The 24,347-nt window shown below is 44.4% G+C and overlaps 1 protein-coding gene across 1 annotated transcript; it reads right to left on the bottom strand.

Moving 5' to 3' along the window:
* Nucleotides 1-314: 314 nt before the first annotated feature.
* Nucleotides 315-23,740, bottom strand: LOC139380433 (NME/NM23 family member 9). Its single transcript, XM_071123097.1, has 16 exons — nt 23,596-23,740; nt 23,425-23,482; nt 23,057-23,160; nt 22,885-22,956; nt 22,186-22,302; nt 21,945-22,008; nt 21,679-21,848; nt 21,288-21,442; nt 19,969-20,165; nt 18,750-18,894; nt 15,118-15,225; nt 7,115-7,287; nt 6,821-6,965; nt 1,281-1,546; nt 485-727; nt 315-390 (listed from the first exon to the last, which is right to left on the bottom strand). The coding sequence occupies exons 1-16, from the start codon at nt 23,626-23,628 to the stop codon at nt 371-373; spliced, it is 2,070 nt and encodes a 689-aa protein (XP_070979198.1). The 5' UTR covers nt 23,629-23,740; the 3' UTR covers nt 315-370.
* Between the last annotated feature and the right edge of the window lie 607 nt (nt 23,741-24,347).

Raw genomic sequence — 24,347 nt, 5'->3', positions numbered from 1 at the left:
ACCTGTCCTGGGGATCTGTCCTGGTGACCTGTCCTGGGGATCTGTCCTGGGGATCTGTCCTGGGGATCTGTCCTGGGGATCTCTACTGGGGACCTGTCCTGGGGATCTCTACTGGTGACCTGTCCTGGGGATCTCTACTGGTGACCTGTCCTGGGGATCTTTACTGGGGATCTGTCCTGGCGACCTGTCCTGGGGATCTGTCCTGGTGACATGTCCTGGGGATCTGTCCTGGGGATCTCTACTGGTGACCTGTCCTGGGGATCTCTACTTGCGACCTGTCCTGGGGATCTCTACTGGTGACCTGTCTTGGGGACCTGTCTTGGGGATCTGTCCTGGGGATCTCTACTGGGCATCTGTTGATCCTTCTTCTTCAGACTGGTGTCTGATCACCTGTAATATGTAGAAGGATCAACTCAACTGAATGCAGTGCTTTACCTTCAGCACAGATTTATATCCCATGTTCAATATGCAGTCTCATTCTTACCTTCCCCTTCTTTGCTTGTGACACTAGGTGTGTCTGACGTGGATGTGGCCCGCTCAACATGCTCTTGATGGCTCTCTGGGCTTCCTGGCTCAACATGCTCTTGATGGCTCTCTGGGCTTCCTGGCTCAACATGCTCTTGATGGCTCTCTGGACTTCCTGGCTCAACATGTTCTGTCATTTCTGCAGTTGTACAACCTGATTTGTCGGAAGCCATGAGATCTGCAAAACTGTCCTGCTGTTTTCCTGAAAGAAAACATTGGACAGCTTTACTGTTGAAAAGGCTGTTTCTTGTTTATCAGTCTTGACTTGGTTTATCGAGCCAGATAGACCTGTTGGGGATTCAACTATGCACTGGCACCTAACTGCTCTCCACTAGTGACCCTGTTTTTCATGGTCCGTCTAGTCGGATATACTGAACAAATATAAACACAACATGCAACAATTTCAAAGATTTAGTTGAGTTACAGTTCATAAGGAAATCAGTCAATTGAAATAAATAAATTAGGCCATAATCTATGGATTTCACATGACTGGGCATTGGCGCTGCCATTGGTGGGCCTGGGAGGGCATAGGCCCAGCCAATCAGAAGGAGCTATATTACAGACATAAATGCTCCTCTGGCAAAGGAGAAATGCTCACTAACAGTAATGTCAACAAATTTGTGCACAAAATTTGAGAGAAATACGTTTTCTGTGCATATGGAACATTTCTGGGATCTTTTATTTCAGCTCATGAAACACGGAACCTTGCATTTCTATTTTTTGTTCAGTGTCGTAACTGAAGTGTGATTGGTTACCTCGCGATGTGGGATCCAGTTCCCCATTGCTGGTCAGGTCTCTGTCTGAGGTGATGATATCACCAAACAGGAAGTGTATCTTCTCCTGAGCATGCTCCTGATTGGAGGAGCCGTGAAGGGAGTTGTGGAGGATGTCTAAGGCGAAGCGGGCCCTCAGGGACCCTGGGGCCGTAACCTGGGCCAGGACAGGGTCTGTGGGGCCCATCATGGACCGCCACTCCTCCACAGCATTTTCCTTGGTCAGCACCAGCAGCATACAGGGGCCGCTACAGAGACAGGGTTTCAGATGTACTCTTCTACCCTGAACATTAACTGTCTCTTATTCCCTGAACATTATTAATTGTCTCTTATTCCCTGAGCATTATTAACTGTCTCTTCCACCCTGAGCATTATTAACTGTCTCTTCCACCCTGAACATTATTAACTGTCTCTTCCACCCTGAACATTATTAACTGTCTCTTATTCCCTGAACATTATTAACTGTCTCTTATTCCCTGAGCATTATTAACTGTCTCTTCTACCCTGAGCATGATTAACTGTCTCTTCTACCCTGAACATTAACTGTCTCTTATTCCCTGAGCATTATCAACTGTCTCTTCCACCCTGAGCATTATTAACTGTCTCTTCCACCCTGAGCATTATTAACTGTCTCTTCTACCCTGAGCATTATTAACTGTCTCTTCTACCCTGAGCATTATTAACTGTCTCTTCTACCCTGAGCATTATTAACTGTCTCTTCTACCCTGAACATTAACTGTCTCTTATTCCCTGAGCATTATTAACTGTCTCTTGTTCCCTGAGCATTATTAACTGTCTCTTCCAACCTGAACATTATTAACAGTCTCTTCTATCCTGAGCATTATTAACTGTCTCTTCTACCCTTAGCATTAATAACTGTCTCTTCTACCCTGAGCATTATTAACTGTCTCTTCTATCCTGAGCATTATTAACTGTCTCTTCTATCCTGAGCATTATTAACTGTCTCTTCTACCCTGAACATTATTAACTGTCTCCACTACCCTGAGCATGATTAACTGTCTCGTCTACCCTGAGCATGAAAAACTGTCTCCTACCCTGAGCATTATTAACTCTCCTCTACCCTGAGCATTATTAACTGTCTCTTATTCCCTGAGCATTATTAACTGTCTCTTCTACCCTGAACATTATTAACTGTCTCTTATTCTCTGAGCATTATTAATTCTCTTCTACCCTGAACATTATTAACTGTCTTCTACCCTGACCATTATTAACTGTCTCTTATTCCCTGAGTATTATTAACTGTCTCTTATTCCCTGAGCATTATTAACTGTCTCTTCTACCCTGAACATTATTAACTGTCTCTTCTACCCTGAACATTATTAACTGTCTCTTCTACCCTGAACATTATTAACTGTCTCTTATTCCCTGAGCATTATTAACTGTCTCTTATTCTCTGAGCATTATTAACTGTCTCTTATTCTCTGAGCATTATTAATTATCTTCTACCCTGAACATTATAAACTGTCTCTTCTACCCTGAACATTATTAACTGTCTCTTCTACCCTGAACATTATTAACTGTCTCTTCTACCCTGAACATTATTAACTGTCTCTTCTACCCTGAACATTATTAACTGTCTCTTATTCCCTGAGTATTATTAACTGTCTCTTATTCTCTGAGCATTATTAACTGTCTCTTATTCTCTGAGCATTATTAACTGTCTTCTACCCTGAACATTATTAACTGTCTCTTCTACTCTGAGCATTATTAACTGTCTATTCTTCCCTGAGCATTATTAACTGTCTCTTCTACTCTGAGCATTATTAACTCTCCTCTACCCTGGGCATTATTAACTCTCCTCTACCCTGAGCATTATTAACTGTCTCTTCTACCCTGAGCATTATTAACTGTCTCCTCTACCCTGAGCATTATTAACTCTCCTCTACCCTGAGCATTATTAACTCTCCTCTACCCTGAGCATTATTAACTCTCATCTACCCTGAGCATTATTAACTGTCTATTCTTCCCTGAGCATTATTTACTGTCTCCTCTACCCTGAGCATTATTAACTGTCTCTTCTACCCTGAGCATTATTAACTATCTCCTCTACCCTGAGCATTATTAACTCTCCTCTACCCTCAGCATTATTAACTCCCCTCTATCCTGAGCATTATTAACTGTCTCCTCTACCCTGAGCATTATTAACTGTCTCTTCTACCCTGAGCATGAACTTTTCTACGTGACAATTACAATAGAAGCACATGTTCAGATAATGCTGCATGAGACTGACAGCACACCTTCAACACTAACCCAGAGCTGAACACTAACCCAGAGCTGACCTTCAACACTAACCCAGAGCTGACTTCCAACACTAACCCAGACCTGTCCTCCAACACTAACCCAGAGCTGTCCTCCAACCCAGAGCTGTCCTCCAACACTAACCCAGAGCTGTCCTCCAACACTAACCCAGAGCTGTCCTCCAACATTAACCCAGAGCTGTCCTCCAACACTTACCCAGAGCTGACCTCCAACACTAACCCAGAGCTGTCCTCCAACCCAGAGCTGTCCTCCAACACTAACCCAGAGCTGTCCTCCAACACTAACCCAGAGCTGTCCTCCAACACTAACCCAGAGCTGTCCTCCAACACTTACCCAGAGCTGACCTCCAACACTAACCCAGAGCTGTCCTCCAACCCAGAGCTGTCCTCTAACACTAACCCAGACCTGACCTCCAACACTAACCCAGAACTGACCTCCAACACTAACCCAGAGCTGACCTCCAACACTAACCCAGAGCTGACCTCCAACACTAACCCAGAGCTGACCTCCAACACTAACCCAGAGCTGACCTCCAACACTAACCCAGAGCTGACCTCCAACACTAACCCAGAGCTGACCTCCAACACTAACCCAGAGCTGACCTCCAACACTAACCCAGAGCTGACCTTCAACACTAACCCAGAGCTGACCTCCAACACTAACCCAGAACTGACCTTCAACACTAACCAAGAGCTGAACTCCAACACTAACCCAGAGCTGGCCTCCAACACTAACCCACAGCTAACCTCCAACACTAACCCACAGCTGGCTTCCAACCCAGAGCTGTCCTCCAACACTTACCCCTGAACTGACCTCTAACTCAGAGCTGACCTCCAACACTAACCCAGAGCTAACCTCCAACACTAACCCAGAGCTGACCTCTAACCCAGAGCTGTCCTCCAACACTAACCCTGAGCTGTCCTCCAACACTAACCCAGAGCTGTCCTCCAACACTTACCCAGAGCTGACCTTCAACACTAACCCAGAGCTGATCTCCAACACTAACCCAGAGCTGACCTCCAACACTAACCCAGAGCTGACCTTCAACACTAACCCAGAGCTGACCTCCAACACTAACCCAGAGCTAACCTCCAACACTAACCCAGAACTGACCTTCAACACTAACCCAGAGCTGACCTCCAACACTAACCCAGAGCTAACCTCCAACACTAACCCTGAGCTGTCCTCCAACACTAACCCAGAGCTAACCTCCAACACTAACCCAGAGCTGACCTCTAACCCAGAGCTAACCTCCAACACTAACCCAGAGCTGTCCTCCAACACGAACCCAGAGCTGTTCTCCAACACTAACCCAGAGCTGACCTCCAACACTAACCCAGAGCTGTCCTCCAACCCAGAGCTGTCCTCTAACACTAACCCAGAGCTGTCCTCCAACCCAGAGCTGTCCTCTAACACTAACCCGGAGCTGACCAACCCAGAGCTGACCTCTAACACTAACCCGGAGCTGACCAACCCAGAGCTGACCTCCAACACTAACCCAGAGCTGTCCTCCAACCCAGAGCTGTCCTCTAACACTGGGCTGTCCTCCAACACTAACCCAGAGCTGTCCTCTAACACTAACCCAGAGCTGACCTCCAACACTAACCCAGAGCTGTCCTCTAACACTAACCCAGAGCTGACCTCCCAACACTAACCGAGAGCTGACCTCTAACCCAGAGCCAGATACACTGCTCAAAAAAATAAAGGGAACACTAAAATAACACATCCTAGATCTGAATGAATGAAATATTCTTATTAAATACTTTTTTCTTTACATAGTTGAATGTGCTGACAACAAAATCACACAAAAATTATCAATGGATATCAAATGTATCAACCCAGGGAGGTCTGGATTTGGAGTCACACTCAGAATTAAAGTGGAAAACCACACTACAGGCTGATCCAACTTTGATGTAATGTCCTTAAAACAAGTCAAAAAGAGGCTCAGTAGTGTGTGGCCTCCACGTGCCTGTATGACCTCCCTACAACGCCTGGGCATGCTCCTGAGGGATCTTCTCCCAGACCTGGACTAAAGCATCCGCCAACTCCTGGACAGTCTGTGGTGCAACGTGGCGTTGGTGGATGGAGCGAGACATGATGTCCCAGATGTGCTCAATTGGATTCAGGTCTGGGGAACGGGCGGGCCAGTCCATAGCATCAATGCCTCCTCTTGCAGGAACTGCTGACACACTCCAGCCACATAAGGTCTAGCATTGTCTTGCATTAGGAGGAACCCAGGGCCAACCGCACTAGCATATGGTCCCACAAGCGGTCTGAGGATCTCCTCTCGGTACATAATGGCAGTCAGGCTACCTCTGGCGAGCACATGGAGGGCTGTGCGGCCACCCAAAGAAATGCTACCCCATGACTGACCCACCGCCAAACCGGTCATGCTGGAGGATGTTGCAGGCAGCAGAATGTTCTCCACGGCGTCTCCAGACTCTGTCACGTCTGTCACATGTGCTCAGTGTGAACCTGCTTTCATCTGTGAAGAGCACAGGGCGCCAGTGGCGAATTTGCCAATCTTCGTGATCTCTGGCAAATGTTGGGCTGTAAGCACAACCCCCACCTGTGGACGTCGGGCCCTCATACCACCCTCATGGAGTCTGTTTCTGACCGTTTGAGCAGACACATGCACATTTGTGCCCTGCTGGAGGTCATTTTGCAGGGCTCTGGCAGTGCTCTTCCTGCTCATCCTTGCACAAAGGCGGAGGTAGCGGTCCTGCTGCTGGGTCGTTGCCCTCCTACGGCCTCCTCCACGTCTCCTGATGTACTGGCCTGTCTCCTGGTAGCGCCTCCATGCTCTGGACACTACGCTGACAGACACATCAAACCTTCTTGCCACAGCTCGCATTGATGTGCCATCCTGGATGTGCTGCACTACCTGAGCCACTTGTGTGGGTTGTAGACTCCGTCTCATGCTACCACTAGAGTGAAAACCGCCAGCATTCAAAAGTGACCAAAAATCAGCCAGGAAGCATAGGAACTGAGAAGTGGTCTGTGGTCACCCCCTGCAGAACCACTCCTTTATTGGGGGTGTCTTGCTAATTGCCTATAATTTCCACCTGTTGTCTATTCCATTTGCACAACAGCATGTGAAATTTATTGTCAATCAGTGTTGCTTCCTAAGTGGACAGTTTGATTTCACAGAAGTGTGATTGACTTGGAGTTACATTGTGTTGTTTAAGTGTTCCCTTTTTTTTTTGAGCAGTGTATATAGGATTCTGTAGCACAGTACTAACCTGCACATGAAGTCAACCAGCTGGCTGAAGAACGGTTTGTCTCTGTGTTCCCTGTAGAACTCCTCAGCCGTGTCTCTAGACAACACTGTCTCCTTCAGCCGAGATATAGAGAAACCTCCAGCACGGATCTCCCCCAGGATCTCCTCTGAAAGGGGGAGGAAGGGGAGGAAAGGAGGTTGAGTAGAGAGTGCATGTGGTCACTTTATACGCTGCTGTACAACTGACTAAGGACTGGTTTGGATAACTGGTACATGGTTAATAAACTTAGTGTATTGACTGATTTAGTGAATGTACCTCTATGTTCGTCCATGGAGTCAGGCTTAATGATGGCCAGAGTCTGCTGTTTAGGGAAGAAGAAGTCAATCTCCTCCTCTGCCTCCTCCCTGCTGGCACTGCCATGGAGCTGGTTCAGCTGGTTCTGGGGCTCATTGTCCTCCTCACTGGCCACCATGAGCTGGGCCCTGAGGCTGAGGGGACAGTCACAGAGCACAGTGAGAGGCACGACAAAGGAGAGGACAGTCACAGAGCACAATGAGAGAGGCACTACAAAGGAGAGAGGACAGTCACAGAGCACAGTGAGAGAGGCACGACAAAGGAGAGGACAGTCACAGAGCACAATGAGAGAGGCACTACAAAGGAGAGAGGACAGTCACAGAGCACAGTGAGAGAGGCACGACAAAGGAGAGGGGGCAGTCACAGAGCACAGTGAGAGAGGCACGACAAAGGAGAGGGGGCAGTCACAGAGCACAGTGAGAGAGGCACGACAAAGGAAAGGGGACAGTCACAGAGCACAGTGAGAGAGGCACTACAAAGGAGAGAGGACAGTCACAGATCACAATGGGAGAGGCACTACAAAGGAGAGGGGACAGTCACAGAGCACAATGAGAGAGGCACTACAAAGGAGAGGGGACAGTCACAGAGCACAGTGAGATAGGCACTACAAAGGAGAGAGGACAGTCACAGATCACAATGGGAGAGGCACTACAAAGGAGAGGGGACAGTCACAGAGCACAATGAGAGAGGCACGACAAAGGAGAGGGGACAGTCACAGAGCACAGTGAGAGAGGCACTACAAAGGAGAGGGGACAGTCACAGAGCACAGTGAGAGAGGCACTACAAAGGAGAGGGGACAGTCACAGAGCACAGTGATAGGCACTACAAAGGAGAGGGGACAGTCACAGAGGTTTTCAATACAGTATCAAACTTAGGGGAACACGATTATTTAGTGTTGTGGATATGTGGTGGTATTGAACATGTTGTGGTATTGAACATGTTGTGGTATTGAACATGTGGAGATGTGGGGGTATTGAACATGTTGTGGATATGTGGAGGTATTGAACATGTTGTGTTGTGGATATGTGGAGGTAATGAACATGTTGTGTTGTGGATATGTGGGGGTATTGAACATGTTGTGGATATGTGGTAGTATTGAACATGTTGTGGATATGTGGTGGTATTGAACATGTTGTAGATATGTGGTGGTATTGAACATGTTGTGGATATGTGGTGGTATTGAACATGTTGTGGATATGTGGAGGTATTGAACATGTTGTGGATGTGTGGAGGTATTGAACATGTTGTGGTATTGAACATGTTGTGGATATGATGGAGGTATTGAACATGTTGTGGATATGTGGTGGTATTGAACATGTTGTGGATATGTGGAGGTATTGAACATGTTGTGGATATGTGGTGGTATTGAACATGTTGTGGATATGTGGTGGTATTGAACATGTTGTGGTATTGAACATGTTGTGGATATGTGGAGGTATTGAACATGTTGTGGATATGTGGTGTTATTGAACATGTTGTGGATATGTGGAGGTATTGAACATGTTGTGGATATGTGGTGGTATTGAACATGTTGTGGTATTGAACATGTTGTGGATATGTGGTGGTATTGAACATGTTGTGGATATGTGGAGGTATTGAACATGTTGTGGATATGTGGAGGTATTGCACATGTTGTGGATATGTGGTGGTATTGAACATGTTGTGGTATTGAACATGTTGTGGATATGTGGTGGTATTGAACATGTTGTGGATATGTGGTGGTATTGAACATGTTGTGGTATTGAACATGTTGTGGATATGTGGAGGTATTGAACATGTTGTGGATATGTGGAGGTATTGAAGTATTGAACATGTTGTGTTGTGGATATGTGGTGGTATTGAACATGTTGTGGATATGTGGTAGTATTGAACATGTTGTGGATATGTGGAGGTATTGAACATGTTGTGGATATGTGGAGGTATTGAACATGTTGTGGATATGTGGTGGTATTGAACATGTTGTGGTATTGAACATGTTGTGGATATGTGGTGGTATTGAACATGTTGTGGATATGTGGGGGTATTGAACATGTTGTGATGTGGATATGTGGGGGTATTGAACATGTTGTGATGTGGATATGTCGAGGTATTGAGCATGTGTTGTGGATATGTGGTGGTATTGAACGTGTTGTGTTGTGGATATGTGGAGGTATTGAACATGTTGTGTTGTGGATATGTGGTGGTATTGAACATGTTGTGGATATTGAACATGTGTTGTGGATATGTGGTGGTATTGAACATGTTGTGGATATTTGGTAGTATTGATTATGTTGTGGATATGTGGAGGTATTGAACATGTTGTGGGTATGTGGTGGTATTGAACATGTTGTGGATATGTGGAGGTATTGAACATGTTGTGGTATTGAACATGTTGTGGATATGTGGTGGTATTGAACATGTTGTGGATATGTGGAGGTATTGAACATGTTGTGGATATGTGGAGGTATTGAACATGTTGTGGATATGTGGTGGTATTGAACATGTTGTGGTATTGAACATGTTGTGGATATGTGGTGGTATTGAACATGTTGTGGATATGTGGTGGTATTGAACATGTTGTGGTATTGAACATGTTGTGGATATGTGGAGGTATTGAACATGTTGTGGATATGTGGAGGTATTGAAGTATTGAACATGTTGTGTTGTGGATATGTGGTGGTATTGAACATGTTGTGGATATGTGGTAGTATTGAACATGTTGTGGATATGTGGAGGTATTGAACATGTTGTGGATATGTGGAGGTATTGAACATGTTGTGGATATGTGGTGGTATTGAACATGTTGTGGTATTGAACATGTTGTGGATATGTGGTGGTATTGAACATGTTGTGGATATGTGGGGGTATTGAACATGTTGTGATGTGGATATGTGGGGGTATTGAACATGTTGTGATGTGGATATGTCGAGGTATTGAACATGTGTTGTGGATATGTGGTGGTATTGAACGTGTTGTGGATATGTGGAGGTATTGAACATGTTGTGTTGTGGATATGTGGTGGTATTGAACATGTTGTGGATATTGAACATGTGTTGTGGATATGTGGTGGTATTGAACATGTTGTGGATATTTGGTAGTATTGATTATGTTGTGGATATGTGGAGGTATTGAACATGTTGTGGGTATGTGGTGGTATTGAACATGTTGTGGATATGTGGAGGTATTGAACATGTTGTGGATATGTGGAGGTATTGAACATGTTGTGGTATTGAACATGTTGTGTTGTGAATATGTGGTGATATTGAACATGTTGTGGATATGTGGTGGTATTGAACATGTTGTGGATATGTTGTGGTATTGAACATGTTGTGGATATGTGCTGGTATTGAACATGTTGTGGATATGTGGTGGTATTGAACATGTTGTGGATATGTTGTGGTATTAAACATGTTGTGTTGTGGATATGTGGTGGTATTGAACATGTTGTGGAGATGTGGAGGTATTGACCATGTTGTGGATATGTGGTGGTATTGAACATGTTGTGGATATGTGGAGGTATTGAACATGTTGTGGATATGTGGAGGTATTGAACATGTTGTGGATATGTGGAGGTATTGAACATGTTGTGGATATGTGGAGGTATTGAACATGTTGTGGATATGTGGTGGTATTGAACATGTGGAGGTATTGAACATGTTGTGTTGTGGATATGTGGAGGTATTGAACATGTTGTGGATATGTGGTGGTATTGAACATGTTGTGTTGTGAATATGTGGTGATATTGAACATGTTGTGGATATGTGGTGGTATTGAACATGTTGTGGATATGTTGTGGTATTGAACATGTTGTGGATATGTGGTGGTATTGAACATGTTTCGATGTGGATATGTGGTGGTATTGAATATGTTGTGGATATGTGGTGGTATTGAACATGTTGTGTTGTGAATATGTGGTGATATTGAACATGTTGTGGATATGTGGTGGTATTGAACATGTTGTGGATATGTTGTGGTATTGAACATGTTGTGGATATGTGGGGGTATTGAACATGTTGTGTATATGTGGGGGTGTAGGGATGTTATAAGATGTACCATTTTATCTTTAGCTCATTCAGTACAAACAGTTCACTGTTTTATAGCTAATGGGGATTCCTAATAAACCCTAGGAAGGGAAGCTAATGGGGATCCCTAATAAACCTGAGGAAGAGTAGCTCATGGGGATCCCTAATAAACCCCAGGAAGTGTAGCTAATGGGGATCCCTAATAAACCCCAGGAAGAGTAGCTAATGGGGATCCCTAATAAACCCCAGGAAGAGTAGCTAATGGGGATCCCTAATAAACCCTGGGAAGAGTAGCGAATGGGGATCCCTAATAAACCCCAGGAAGAGTAGCTAATAGGGATGCGCCTGGCACATACATATACAGTGGGGCAAAAAAGTATTTAGTCAGCCACCAATTGTGCAAGTTCTCCCACTTAAAAAGATGAGAGGCCTGTAATATTCATCATAGGTACACTTCAACTATGACAGACAAAATGAGAAAGAAAAATCCAGAAAATCACATTGTAGGATTTTTAATGAATTTATTTGGAAATTATGGTGGAAAATAAGTAGTTGGTCAACAACAAAAGTTTATCTCAATACTTTGTTATATACCCTTTCTTGGCAATGACAGAGGTCAAATGTTTTCTGTAAGTAAACCTGTAAGGTTTTCACACACTGTTGCTGGTATTTTGGCCCATTCCTCCATGCAGATCTCCTCTAGAGCAGTGATGTTTTGGGGCTGTTGCTGGGCAATACGGACTTTCAACTCCCTCCAAAGATTTTCTATGGGGTTGAGATCTGGAGACTGGCTAGGCCACTCCAGGACCTTGAAATGCTTCTTACGAAGCCACTCCTTCGTTGCCTGGGCAGTGTGTTTGGGATCATTGTCATGCTGAAAGACCCAGCCACGTTTCATCTTCAATGCCCTTGCTGATGGAAGGAGGTTTTCACTCAAAATCTCACGATACATGGCCCCATTCATTCTTTCCTTTACACGGATCAGTCGTCCTGGTCCCTTTGCAGAAAAACAGCCCCAAAGCATGATGTTTCCACCCCCATGCGCCACAGTAGGTATGGTGTTCTTTGGATGCAACTCAGCATTCTTTGTCCTCCAAACACGACGAGTTGAGTTTTTACCAAAAAGTTATATTTTGGTTTCATCTGACCATATGACATTCTCCCAATCTTCTTCTGGGTCATCCAAATTCTCTCTAGCAAACTTCAGACGGGCCTGGACATATACTGGCTTAAGCAGTGGGACACGTCTGGCACTGAAGGATTTGAGTCCCTGGCGGCGTAGTGTGTTACTGATGGTAGGCTTCGTTACTTTGGTCCCAGCTCTCTGCATGTCATTCACTAGGTCCCCCCGTGTGGTTCTGGGATTTTTGCTCACCGTTCTTATGATCATTTTGACCCCACGGGGTGAGATCTTGCGTGGGGGCCCCAGATCGAGGGAGATTATCAGTGGTCTTGTATGTCTTCCATTTCCTAATAATTGCTCCCACAGTTGATTTCTTCAAACCAAGCTGCTTACCTATTGCAGATTCAGTCTTCCCAGCCTGGTGCAGGTCTACAATTTTGTTTCTGGTGTCCTTTGACAGCTCTTTGGTCTTGGCCATAGAGGAGTTTGGAGTGTGACTGTTTGAGGTTGTGGACAGGTGTCTTTTATACTGATAACAAGTTCAAACAGGTGCCATTAATACAGGTGGAGGACAGAGGAGCCTCTTAAAGAAAAAGTTACAGGTCTGTAAGAGCCAGAAATCTTGCTTGCTAGGTGACCAAATACTTATTTTCCAACATAATTTGCAAATAAATTCATAAAAAATCCTACAATGTGATTTTCTGGATTTTTTTCCTCATTTTGTCTGTCATATTTGAAGTGTACCTATGATAAATTACAGGCCTCTCTCATATTTTTAAGTGGGAGAACTTGCACAATTGGTGGCTGACTAAATACTTTTTTGCCCCACTGTATACTTTCAAAGGCAAATAAATGTTGTCTTGCCCATTCACCCTCTGAATGGCACACATACACAATCAATGTCTTAAACATGCTTGGTTCAAGTCACCAGCGACAAAGAATGTTCTTAATGGTTTGTCTACTCAGTGTATATACACATTACTTTTGAGCAGAGTCCTATGGGACCTGGTAATAAACAGTCCTACTGGACCTGGTAATAAACAGTCCTACTGGACCTGGTAATAAACAATCCTACTGGACCCGGTCCTGGTAATAAACAGTCCTACTGGACCTGGTAATAAACAGTCCTACTGGACCTGGTAATAAACAGTCCTACTGGACCTGGTAATAAACAGTCCTACTGGTCCTGGTAATAAACAGTCCTACTGGACCTGGTAATAAACAGTCCTACTGGACCTGGTAATAAACAGTCCTACTGGACCTGGTAATAAACAGTCCTACTGGACCTGGTCCTGGTAATAAACAGTCCTACTGGTCCTGGTAATAAACAGTCCTACGGGACCTGGTAATAAACAGTCCTACTGGTCCTGGTAATAAACAGTCCTACTGGACCTGGTAATATACAGTCCTACTGGACCTGGTAATAAACAGTCCTACTGGACCTGGTAATAAACAATCCTACTGGACCTAGTCCTGGTAATAAACAGTCCTACTGGACCTGGTAATAAACAGTCCTCCTGGACCTGGTAATAAACAGTCCTACTGGACCTGGTAATAAACAGTCCTACTGGACCTGGTAATAAACAGTCCTACTGGTCTTGGTAATAAACAGTCCTACTGGTCCTGGTAATAAACAGTTCTACTGGACCTGGTAATAAACAGTCCTACTGGACCTGGTAATAAACAGTCCTACTGGACCTGGTAATAAACAATCCTACTGTACCTGGTCCTGGTAATAAACAATCCTACTGGACCTGGTCCTGGTAATAAACAGTCCTACTGGACCTGGTAATAAACAATCCTACTGGACCTGGACCTGGTAATAAAAAGTCCTACTGGACCTGGTAATAAACAATCCTACTGGACCTGGTCCTGGTAATAAACAATCCTACTGGACCTGGACCTGGTAATAAACAGTTCTACTGGACCTGGTAATAAACAGTCCTACTGGACCTGGTAATAAACAGTCCTACTGGACCTGGTAATAAACAGTCCTACTGGACCTGGTAATAAACAGTCCTACTGGACCTGGTAATAAACAGTCCTATGGTACCTGGTAAGAAACAGTCCTACTGGACCTGGTAATAAACAGTCCTACTGGACCTGGTAATAAACAAAGTCCTACTGGACCTGGTAATAAACAGTCCTACTGGACCTGGTAATAAACAGTCCTATGGTACCTGGTAATAAACAGTCCTACTGGACCTGGTAATAAACAGTCCTACTGGACCTGGTAATAAACAGTCCTATGGGACCTGGTAATAAACAATCCTACTGGACCTGGTAATAAACAGTCCTACTGGACCTGGTAATAAACAGTCCTACTGGTCCTGGTAATAAACAGTCCTACTGGACCTGGTAATAAACAGTCCTACTGGACCTGGTAATAAACAGTCCTATGGGACCTGGTAATAAACAGTCCTACTGGACCTGGTAATAAACAGTCCTACTGGAGCTGGTAATAAACAGTCCTACTGGACCTGGTAATAAACAGTCCTACTGGACCTGGTAATAAACAGTCCTATGGTACCTGGTAATAAACAGTCCTACTGGACCTGGTAATAAACAGTCCTACTGGACCTGGTAATAAACAGTCCTACTGGACCTGGTAATAAACAGTCCTATGGGACCTGGTAATAAACAGTCCTACTGGACCTGGTAATAAACAGTCCTACTGGACCTGGTAATAAACAGTCCTATGGTACCTGGTAATAAACAGTCCTACTGGACCTGGTAATAAACAGTCCTACTGGACCTGGTAATAAACAGTCCTATGGGACCTGGTAATAAACAGTCCTATGGGACCTGGTAATAAGTCTCTTTATGAGAGCAAGTCGTACCAGTCGGGCTGCTCCTCCCTGGCCTTGTTGACATCTTTAGGGCCCAGAAGGTTCCTCCAGTGGTCCACAGCTCCCGTCCTGGCCAGGGCCAGAGCCAACACAGGACCGCTGTAACAGAAATACAGTCAACAGAGCCAACACAGGACCGCTGTAACATAAATACAGTCAACAGAGCCAACACAGAGCCAACACAGGACCACTGTAACAGAAATACAGTCAACAGAGCCAACACAGGACCACTGTAACAGAAATACAGTCAACAGAGCCAACACAGGACCGCTGTAACAGAAATACAGTCAACAGAGCCAACACAGGACCGCTGTAACAGAAATACAGTCAACAGAGCCAACACAGGACCGCTGTAACAGAAATACAGTCAACAGAGCCAACACAGGACCGCTGTAACAGAAATACAGTCAACAGAGCCAACACAGGACCGCTGTAACAGAAATACAGTCAACAGAGCCAACACAGGACCGCTGTAACAGAAATACAGTCAACAGAGCCAACACAGGACCGCTGTAACATAAATACAGTCAACAGAGCCAACACAGGACCGCTGTAACAGAAATACAGTCAACAGAGCCAACACAGGACCGCTGTAACAGAAATACAGTCAACAGAGCCAACACAGGACCGCTGTAACAGAAATACAGTCAACAGAGCCAACACAGGACCGCTGTAACAGAAATACAGTCAACAGAGCCAACACAGGACCACTGTAACAGAAATACAGTCAACAGAGCCAACACAGGACCGCTGTAACATAAATACAGTCAACAGAGCCAACACAGGACCACTGTAACAGAAATACAGTCAACAGAGCCAACACAGGACCGCTGTAACAGACATACAGTCAACAGAGCCAACACAGGACCGCTGTAACAGAAATACAGTCAACAGAGCCAACACAGGACCACTGTAACAGAAATACAGTCAATAGGAATAACATAATAGAGACGAGTTAGACTAGGGGGGAATATTAGACTAGGGGGGAATATTAGACTAGGGGGGAATATTAGACTAGGGGGGAATAATAGACTAGGGGGGAATAATAGACCAGGGGGAATAATAGACTAGAGAATAATAGACTAGGGGGAATACTAGACTAGAGAATAATAGACTAGGGGGAATACTAGACTAGAGAATAATAGACTAGGGGGGAATAATAGACTAGGGGGAATAAAAGACTAGAGAATATTAGACTAAGGGGAATACTAGACTAGGGGGAATAATAGACTAGGGGGAATAATATACCAGGGGGGAATAATATACCAGGGGGGAATAATAGACTAGGGGGAATAATAGACTAGGGGGGGGATATTAGACTAGGGGGAATAATATACCAGGGGGGAATAATATACCAGGGGGAAATAATAGACTAGGGGGAATAATAGACTAGGGGGAATAATAGACTAGGGGGAATAATAGACTAGGGGGGAATACTAGACTAGGGGGAATAATAGACTAGGGGGAATAATAGACTAGGGGGAATACTAGACTAGGGGGAATAAGAGACTAGGGGGGAATAATAGACTAGAGAATATTAGACTAGGGGGGAATAATAGACTGGGGGGAATAATAGACTAGGGGGGAATAATAGACTAGGGGGGAATATTAGACTAGGGGGGAATAATAGACTAGAGAATATTAGACTAGGGGGAATAATAGACTAGGGGGGAATAATAGACTATGGGGAAATAATAGACTAGGGGGAATAATAGACTAGGGGGAATAATAGACTAGGGGGAATACTAGACTAGGGGGAATAATAGACTAGGGGGAATAATAGACTAGGGGGAATATTAGACTAGAGAATATTAGACTAGGGGGAATAATAGACTAGGGGGAATATTAGACTAGGGGGAATAATAGACTAGGGGGAATAATAGACTAGGGGGAATACTAGACTAGAGATTACTAGACTAGGGGGAATACTAGACTAGAGAATACTAGACTAGGGGGAATACTAGACTAGAGAATATTAGACTAGGGGGAATACTAGACTAGAGAATACTAGACTAGGGGGAATACAAGACTAGAGAATACTAGACTAGGGGGAATACTAGACTAGAGAATACTAGACTAGGGGGAATACTAGACTAGAGAATACTAGACTAGGGGGAATACTAGACTAGAGAATACTAGACTAGGGGGAATACTAGACTAGAGAATACTAGACTAGGGGAAATACTAGACTAGAGAATAATAGACTAGGGGGGAATAATAGACTAGATAATATTAGACTAGGGGGAATAATAGACTAGGGGGAATACTAGACTAGAGAATAATAGACTAGGGGGGAATACTAGACTAGATAACATTAGACTAGGGGGAATAATAGACTAGGGGGGAATACTAGACTAGATAATATTAGACTAGGGGGAATAATAGACTAGGGGGGAATACTAGACTAGATAATATTAGACTAGGGGGAATAATAGACATGGGGGGAATACTAGACTAGATAATATTAGACTAGGGGGAATAATAGACTAGGGGGGGAATAATAGACTAGATCATAATAGACTAGGGGGGAATACTAGACTAGATAATATTAGACTAGGGGGAATAATAGACTAGGGGGAATAATAGACTAGATCATAATAGACTAGGGGGGAATACTAGACTAGATAATATTAGACTAGGGGGAATAATAGACTAGGGGGGAATACTAGACTAGATAATATTAGACTAGGGGGAATAATAGACTAGGGGGAATAATAGACTAGGGGGAATAATAGACTAGGGGGAATGATAGACTAGGGGGGAATACTAGACTAGATAATATTAGACTAGGGGGAATAATAGACTAGGGGGGAATACTAGACTAGATAATATTAGACTAGGGGGAATAATAGACTAGATCATAATAGACTAGGGGGGAATACTAGACTAGAGAATACTAGACTAGGGGGAATACTAGACTAGAGAATACTAGACTAGGGGGAATACTAGACTAGAGAATACTAGACTAGGGGGAATACTAGACTAGAGAATACTAGACTAGGGGGAATACTAGACTAGAGAATAATAGACTAGGGGGGAATAATAGACTAGATAATATTAGACTAGGGGGAATAATAGACTAGGGGGAATACTAGACTAGAGAATAATAGACTAGGGGGGAATACTAGACTAGATAACATTAGACTAGGGGGAATAATAGACTAGGGGGGAATACTAGACTAGATAATATTAGACTAGGGGGAATAATAGATTAGGGGGAATAATAGACTAGGGGGAATGATAGACTAGGGGGGAATACTAGACTAGATAATATTAGACTAGGGGGAATAATAGACTAGGGGGGAATACTAGACTAGATCATATTAGACTAGGGGGAATAATAGACTAGGGGGGAATAATAGACTAGATCATAATAGACTAGGGGGGAATACTAGACTAGATAATATTAGACTAGGGGGAATAATAGACTAGGGGGGAATAATAGACTAGATCATAATAGACTAGGGGGAATAATAGACTAGGGGGAATACTAGACTAGGGGGAATAATAGGGATGAGATCTTATAAAGACCACTGATTTTGTGTGAGTGCCAAATTGTTTTTTGATTTGTCTTCTTGCTTTGATATTGTAGTTCTCTTGTGCTTCATTTGTCAGATGGTTACCTGGTCATGTTGTGCAGTAGGGCAGGGAAGTAGTCCTGGTCAACATGTCGTTTGTAGAACCGTCTGGCCTGTTCCTCTGTTAATATCACCTCTCTCTGGAGAGACACAGTGAAGCCAGCCTCATGGATACGAGACCAGATCTCATCTGGAACAGAAACCCATACTGAACCATCCTCATGGAGACCAGACCAGATCTCATCTGGAACAGAAACTCATACTGAACCAGCCTCAAGGAGACCAGACCAGATCTCATCTGGAACAGAAACCCATACTGAACCAGCCTCAAGGAGACCAGACCAGATCTCATCTAGAACAGAAACCCATACTGAACCAGCCTCAAGGAGACCAGACCAGATCTCATCTGGAACAGAAACCCATACTGAACCAGCCTCAAGGAGACCAGACCAGATCTCATCTAGAACAGAAACCCATACTGAACCAGCCTCAAGGAGACCAGACCAGATCTCATCTAGAACAGAAACCCATACTGAACCAGCCTCAAGGAGACCAGACCAGATCTCATCTAGAACAGAAACCCATACTGAACCAGCCTCATGGACACGAGACCAGATCTCATCTGGAACAGAAACCCATACTGAACCAGCCTCATGGAGACCAGACCAGATCTCATCTGGAACAGAAACTCATACTGAACCAGCCTCAAGGAGACCAGACCAGATCTCATCTGGAACAGAAACCCATACTGAACCAGCCTCAAGGAGACCAGACCAGATCTCATCTGGAACAGAAACCCATACTGAACCAGCCTCATGGACACGAGACCAGATCTCATCTGGAACAGAAACCCATACTGAACCAGCCTCATGGAGACCAGACCAGATCTAGAATAGAAAACCATACTGATCCAGCCTCATGGAGACCAGACCAGATCTAGAATAGAAACCCATACTGAACCAGCCTCATGGAGACCAGACCAGATCTAGAATAGAAAACCATACTGAACCAGCCTCAGAACAGAACAGAATACTTTAGAAAAGGTCATCAAAATGATGCTTGACTAATGACTATTTCTGATATTTCTTTCAGTTGTCAGAAAAACATTTTGAGGGATCGCTAATAAATGACTAAACGGTGTGAGGATGAAACCGTGAAAATCTCAGAACGCAAATTACTTCTTCACTGCATACAGCCCTGTGATGCTGTTAAGCTGATTTTAGAAACAGACGTGTGTTGTGTACAGTAATTGGCACGCGCCCACCTTTGCTCTCCCTGGAGAGGTTGGGTCGGATGAGAGCCAGTGTCCTCTCCACTTGCCCTTCCTCCTCGTGCTGCTCTGCCCGGGAAGAAGTCCTGAAGCTGGGGAAGAAGAAGGCCAGCTCCCTCCTAGCCTGATGGCTGTCGTCACTACCGTGGAGCGAGTTGAACATGGTTTCACTGCCATACTGGGCACGTAGGCTAGGGGAGGGAGGAGGGAGCCGGAAGGGAGGGAGGAGAGGAGGGGAAGGAGTGAGAGGAGACAGAGGAGGTGAGAGGAAGGTATGGAGGAAGGGAGAGAAGAGAGAGATGGAGAGGATGGGAAGGGAGAGGTTTAAAGAGGGGAGAGAAAAGGGAGGAGGAGAGAAGAGGGAGGAGGAGAGGGTAGAGGAAGGGAAGGGAAGGAAAATAGGAGGACAGATGGTTACTCTGCTGGTGACCAGTGAGGATAGTTAGGAGAGGAACGTTGCCTTGGGTGTGTCTGCTCTGTTGGAGCAACAATCTGTGTAGATACATGCTATCTTCATTCAGTCAAGTGAATGTCCACACAGCCCTCAAACTAAGCATGTATGTGTTGTACACAGATACATACCACTATTAGAAATTAAAAACCCTCAAATGTTTGTACTGAAAATATGTTACTTTAATATTATGTTCATTGAGTATTGTGCCCGTGTCCTGTTCCTGTATAAATACTGTGTTTCTGGATTAGGACTGTGTTTCTGGATTAGGGCCGTGTTTCTGGATTAGGACCGTGTTTCTGGATTAGGGCCGTGTTTCTGGATTAGGACCGTGTTTCTGGATTAGGACCGTGTTTCTGGATTAGGGCCGTGTTTCTGGATTAGGACCGTGTTTCTGGATTAGGGCCGTGTTTCTGGATTAGGGCCGTGTTTCTGGATTAGGACCGTGTTTCTGGATTAGGGCCGTGTTTCTGGATTAGGGCCGTGTTTCTGGATTAGGGCCGTGTTTCTGGGATTAGGGCCGTGTTTCTGGATTAGGGCCGTGTTTCTGGATTAGGGCCGTGTTTCTGGATTAGGGCCGTGTTTCTGGATTAGGGCCGTGTTTCTGGATTAGGACCGTGTTTCTGGATTAGGGCCGTGTTTCTGGATTAGGGCCGTGTTTCTGGATTAGGACCGTGTTTCTGGATTAGGGCCGTGTTTCTGGATTAGGGCCGTGTTTCTGGATTAGGGCCGTGTTTCTGGATTAGGACCGTGTTTCTGGATTAGGACCGTGTTTCTGGATTAGGAGTCTGTTTCTGGATTAGGAGTCTGTTTCTGGATTAGGAGTCTGTTTCTGGATTAGGAGTCATATTTTTAACTGTACCTCTCAGGTTTATCCCTCCTGGCTTCCTCTGTGTCTGCTGGACCAATGAACTCCCTCCATGCTGGCACCACATTACCTGACCCCTCCCTCTGAGAGACCACCAGGACGTGAGAGGGGCCACTGGACATGAACTGGATCAGGTCTTCAAAACAGGCCTAGGAACACACAGGTAAGAGTGATGGGCATTCCCAGTATTTTCAGTGAGACAGATCTTTTAGCTCCTTTCACCTAAAAGAGACGTTTGGCTCCCAAAAGACTCTCTGTTCAATTCTGGTAGAAATCTACTGACCTCTCCTACTTAGTTCTGGTAGAAATCTACTGACCTCTCCTACTTAGTTCTGGTAGAAATCTACTGACCTCTCATACTTAGTTCTGGTAGAAATCTACTGACCTCTCCTACTTTGTTCTGGTAGAAATCTCGTGCTTCAGAGTCGCTCAGCGTTCTCTCCTCGTGGGCTAGGATCTCAAACCCGGCATCCTGAATCTTCATGATAATCTCACTAGTTTTGCCATGAGCCACAGCGTTTGGTTTGATGATGGCCACCGTGTATGATTTACTGTCTGGAACGACAGACAGAGAGTCACTGTAAAACACTGGTTAAAGTTGACGGAAAATTAACACATGACACATGTAAGGTGAATGAGTAGCTACAGTACCAAGCGTATCTTCATCACTTTGATCCTCCTCCTCGTCTTCATCTATCAAACCTTCATCTTTCACCTGAACAACACAGAATAGCAAAGAGTGTATCCTACAGGTCAGTCCTTTTTAAACTCTCAAGCAATCAGCATGTATGAATATTTGAGTGTACCTTGCTGTTTGTAAGTGCATGTGTGTGTTTGTGTGTGTGTGTGTGTGTTTGTGTGTGTGTGTGTGTGTGTGTCGGTTTTGACTCACCACTCTGCGTTCCCCTCCCTCCTCCAGGACAGTCTTCTCTCTGGCCAGTTCCTCCAACACCATCCTCTGGAGGACAGGAGCGTTAGCCCCCCGCAGCACTGAGACCATCTCCCCCCCCTGAGCCAGATACAGAGGTTTGGGTCACCATCCTCTAGAGGATAGGAGCGTAAGCCAGCCCCCCCCTCCCCCCCAGATACATTTCAAGCTGTGGTTGAGTTTATCTTAATCTGCTTCAGACAGAACACTACTTGTATATTTGTATAGACTGTAGCTGAACAGGTCTTGATATGATAAAAATGAATGAATGGTGAAAGTAACACAGAGATGCATCCACCGACACACAGAACATCTACAGACCTGCACAATTCCAGATCAACACTTTTGGGGAAAGAAGTAGAGAGAGAAATAGAGAGAGAAATAGATAAATAAATAAAGAGAGAGAGAGAGAGAGAGAGAGAGAGAGAGAGAGAGAGAGAGAGAGAGAGAGAGAGAGAGAGAGAGAGAGAGAGAGAGAGAGAGAGAGAGAGAGAGAGAGAGAGAGAGAGAGAGACAGAGAGAGAGAGAGAGAGAGAGAGAGAGAGAGAGAGAGAGAGAGAGAGAGAGAGAGAGAGAGAGAGAGAGAGAGAGAGACAGAGAGAGAGAGAGAGAGAGAGAGAGAGAGAGAGAGAGAGAGAGAGAGAGAGAGAGATCAGGACTTACCCCATAGAACAGGAAGGTGGGCTCACACTTCCCCCTGTACCTTTCTAGAGCATCGATACTGTCAGCTTTTGCCTGCAAGAACAACCAGTTCAATTTAAACAAAAGCCTTTTTTAATATAATGTTTTCAGAAATGTAATTCTAGATTGAAGGATATTTGTCTGTTGTATTTACTGTGGCAAAATGTAACAAGTCATCTCCCAGTTCATTTTTGATCTTCCTCAGTAAGCTGACAACAGCTCGGCATGGACCACACCACTGCTGGTACACATCTACAACTGAAGGAGACAGAGACACAGGACAGGAAGTAAACACTATGTCGGCACATCCTGCAGTAAGCAGCATGAACACATGGGGGCAGCAGCATGCAGTGGATGTGAATGATACATTCCTCTATGAATAAACCGAGTAAGACGTGCGTTTTCAATGCAATAATGAAACAAGTCACAACATACAGCCAGAGTGAAACGGCTACACGTAAGTAAGAAAACGTAATATGCAACAAAACACATAATTCTTGCAACAAAACGCATCATTCTTACCTGTTAAACCTTTAGTTGCAAGCATCTCATCCCATTGCTCTTGGTTTGCGACAGACGCCTGGAGAAAGTAGTACCAGAACAGCAGTGTTAGCAAACGTTACAGTCTGATCACACTGCCTTTCACACCCAACTTGGATCTCTGATATAAAAAGCTATGTTTGACCGACTGACCTGCAAGCTGACTTCTTTCTTTTTGCCAGCCATCTTATTAATGTACCATCTGAGAACACGATTCTTTTTAAAACAATAAATCTCCAAACGTAATTTGCAAGCAAAAACACAAAAAAAGTATTTGGAAGTTGAGTTGAGAGGGGTAACTTCCCAGACTATTGAACGAGTTAACTCTACCAGCTCTAGTGCCACAGCTTGTTTGCCTTCTCGTTGCTGAGCAACGCTCTTCTTCAAGGCATCTATGGACTCGCCACCGAGCGGCGCCACAACCTGCTATCAGAGGATTTTGGTTTGAGATACAATATTTTATTTTATAAGAAACAACTATTAATGTTCATTTGAACGACTCTGATATTATGTTTTATTTTGAACCAAATGATTTGGACCCTGATTTAACTTTCATTGTCCATTTGTTTATCTTTCATGGACTCTTGTTTGTAGATTTCAGTTTTTTTGTATTTGTTGTGTTCATAATAAAAATAAAATACAAAATAAATACAAAAATCTATTAAAAACTGGTCAGGGAGAGGTTTGGGTTCTATTCGTAATTATATTTTTTGACTGCTAAACCTTGTGCAGTCATTTCCCATACATCTACTGTTCTGCTCAGCACTGACAGCTGTGTTGACCTGACAACTGTGTTGACCTGACAACTGTGTTGACCTGACAACTGGGTTGACCTGGCAGCTGGGTTGACCTGACAACTGTGTTGACCTGACAACTGTGTTGACCTGACAACTGTGTTGACCTGA

The sequence above is a fragment of the Oncorhynchus clarkii genome, chromosome 22, assembly GCF_045791955.1.
Source record: "Oncorhynchus clarkii lewisi isolate Uvic-CL-2024 chromosome 22, UVic_Ocla_1.0, whole genome shotgun sequence".
Taxonomy (NCBI): Eukaryota; Metazoa; Chordata; class Actinopteri; order Salmoniformes; family Salmonidae; genus Oncorhynchus; species Oncorhynchus clarkii.
Note: the sequence above shows the minus strand (reverse complement) of the source record. Positions and strands in the feature narration are given on the sequence as shown.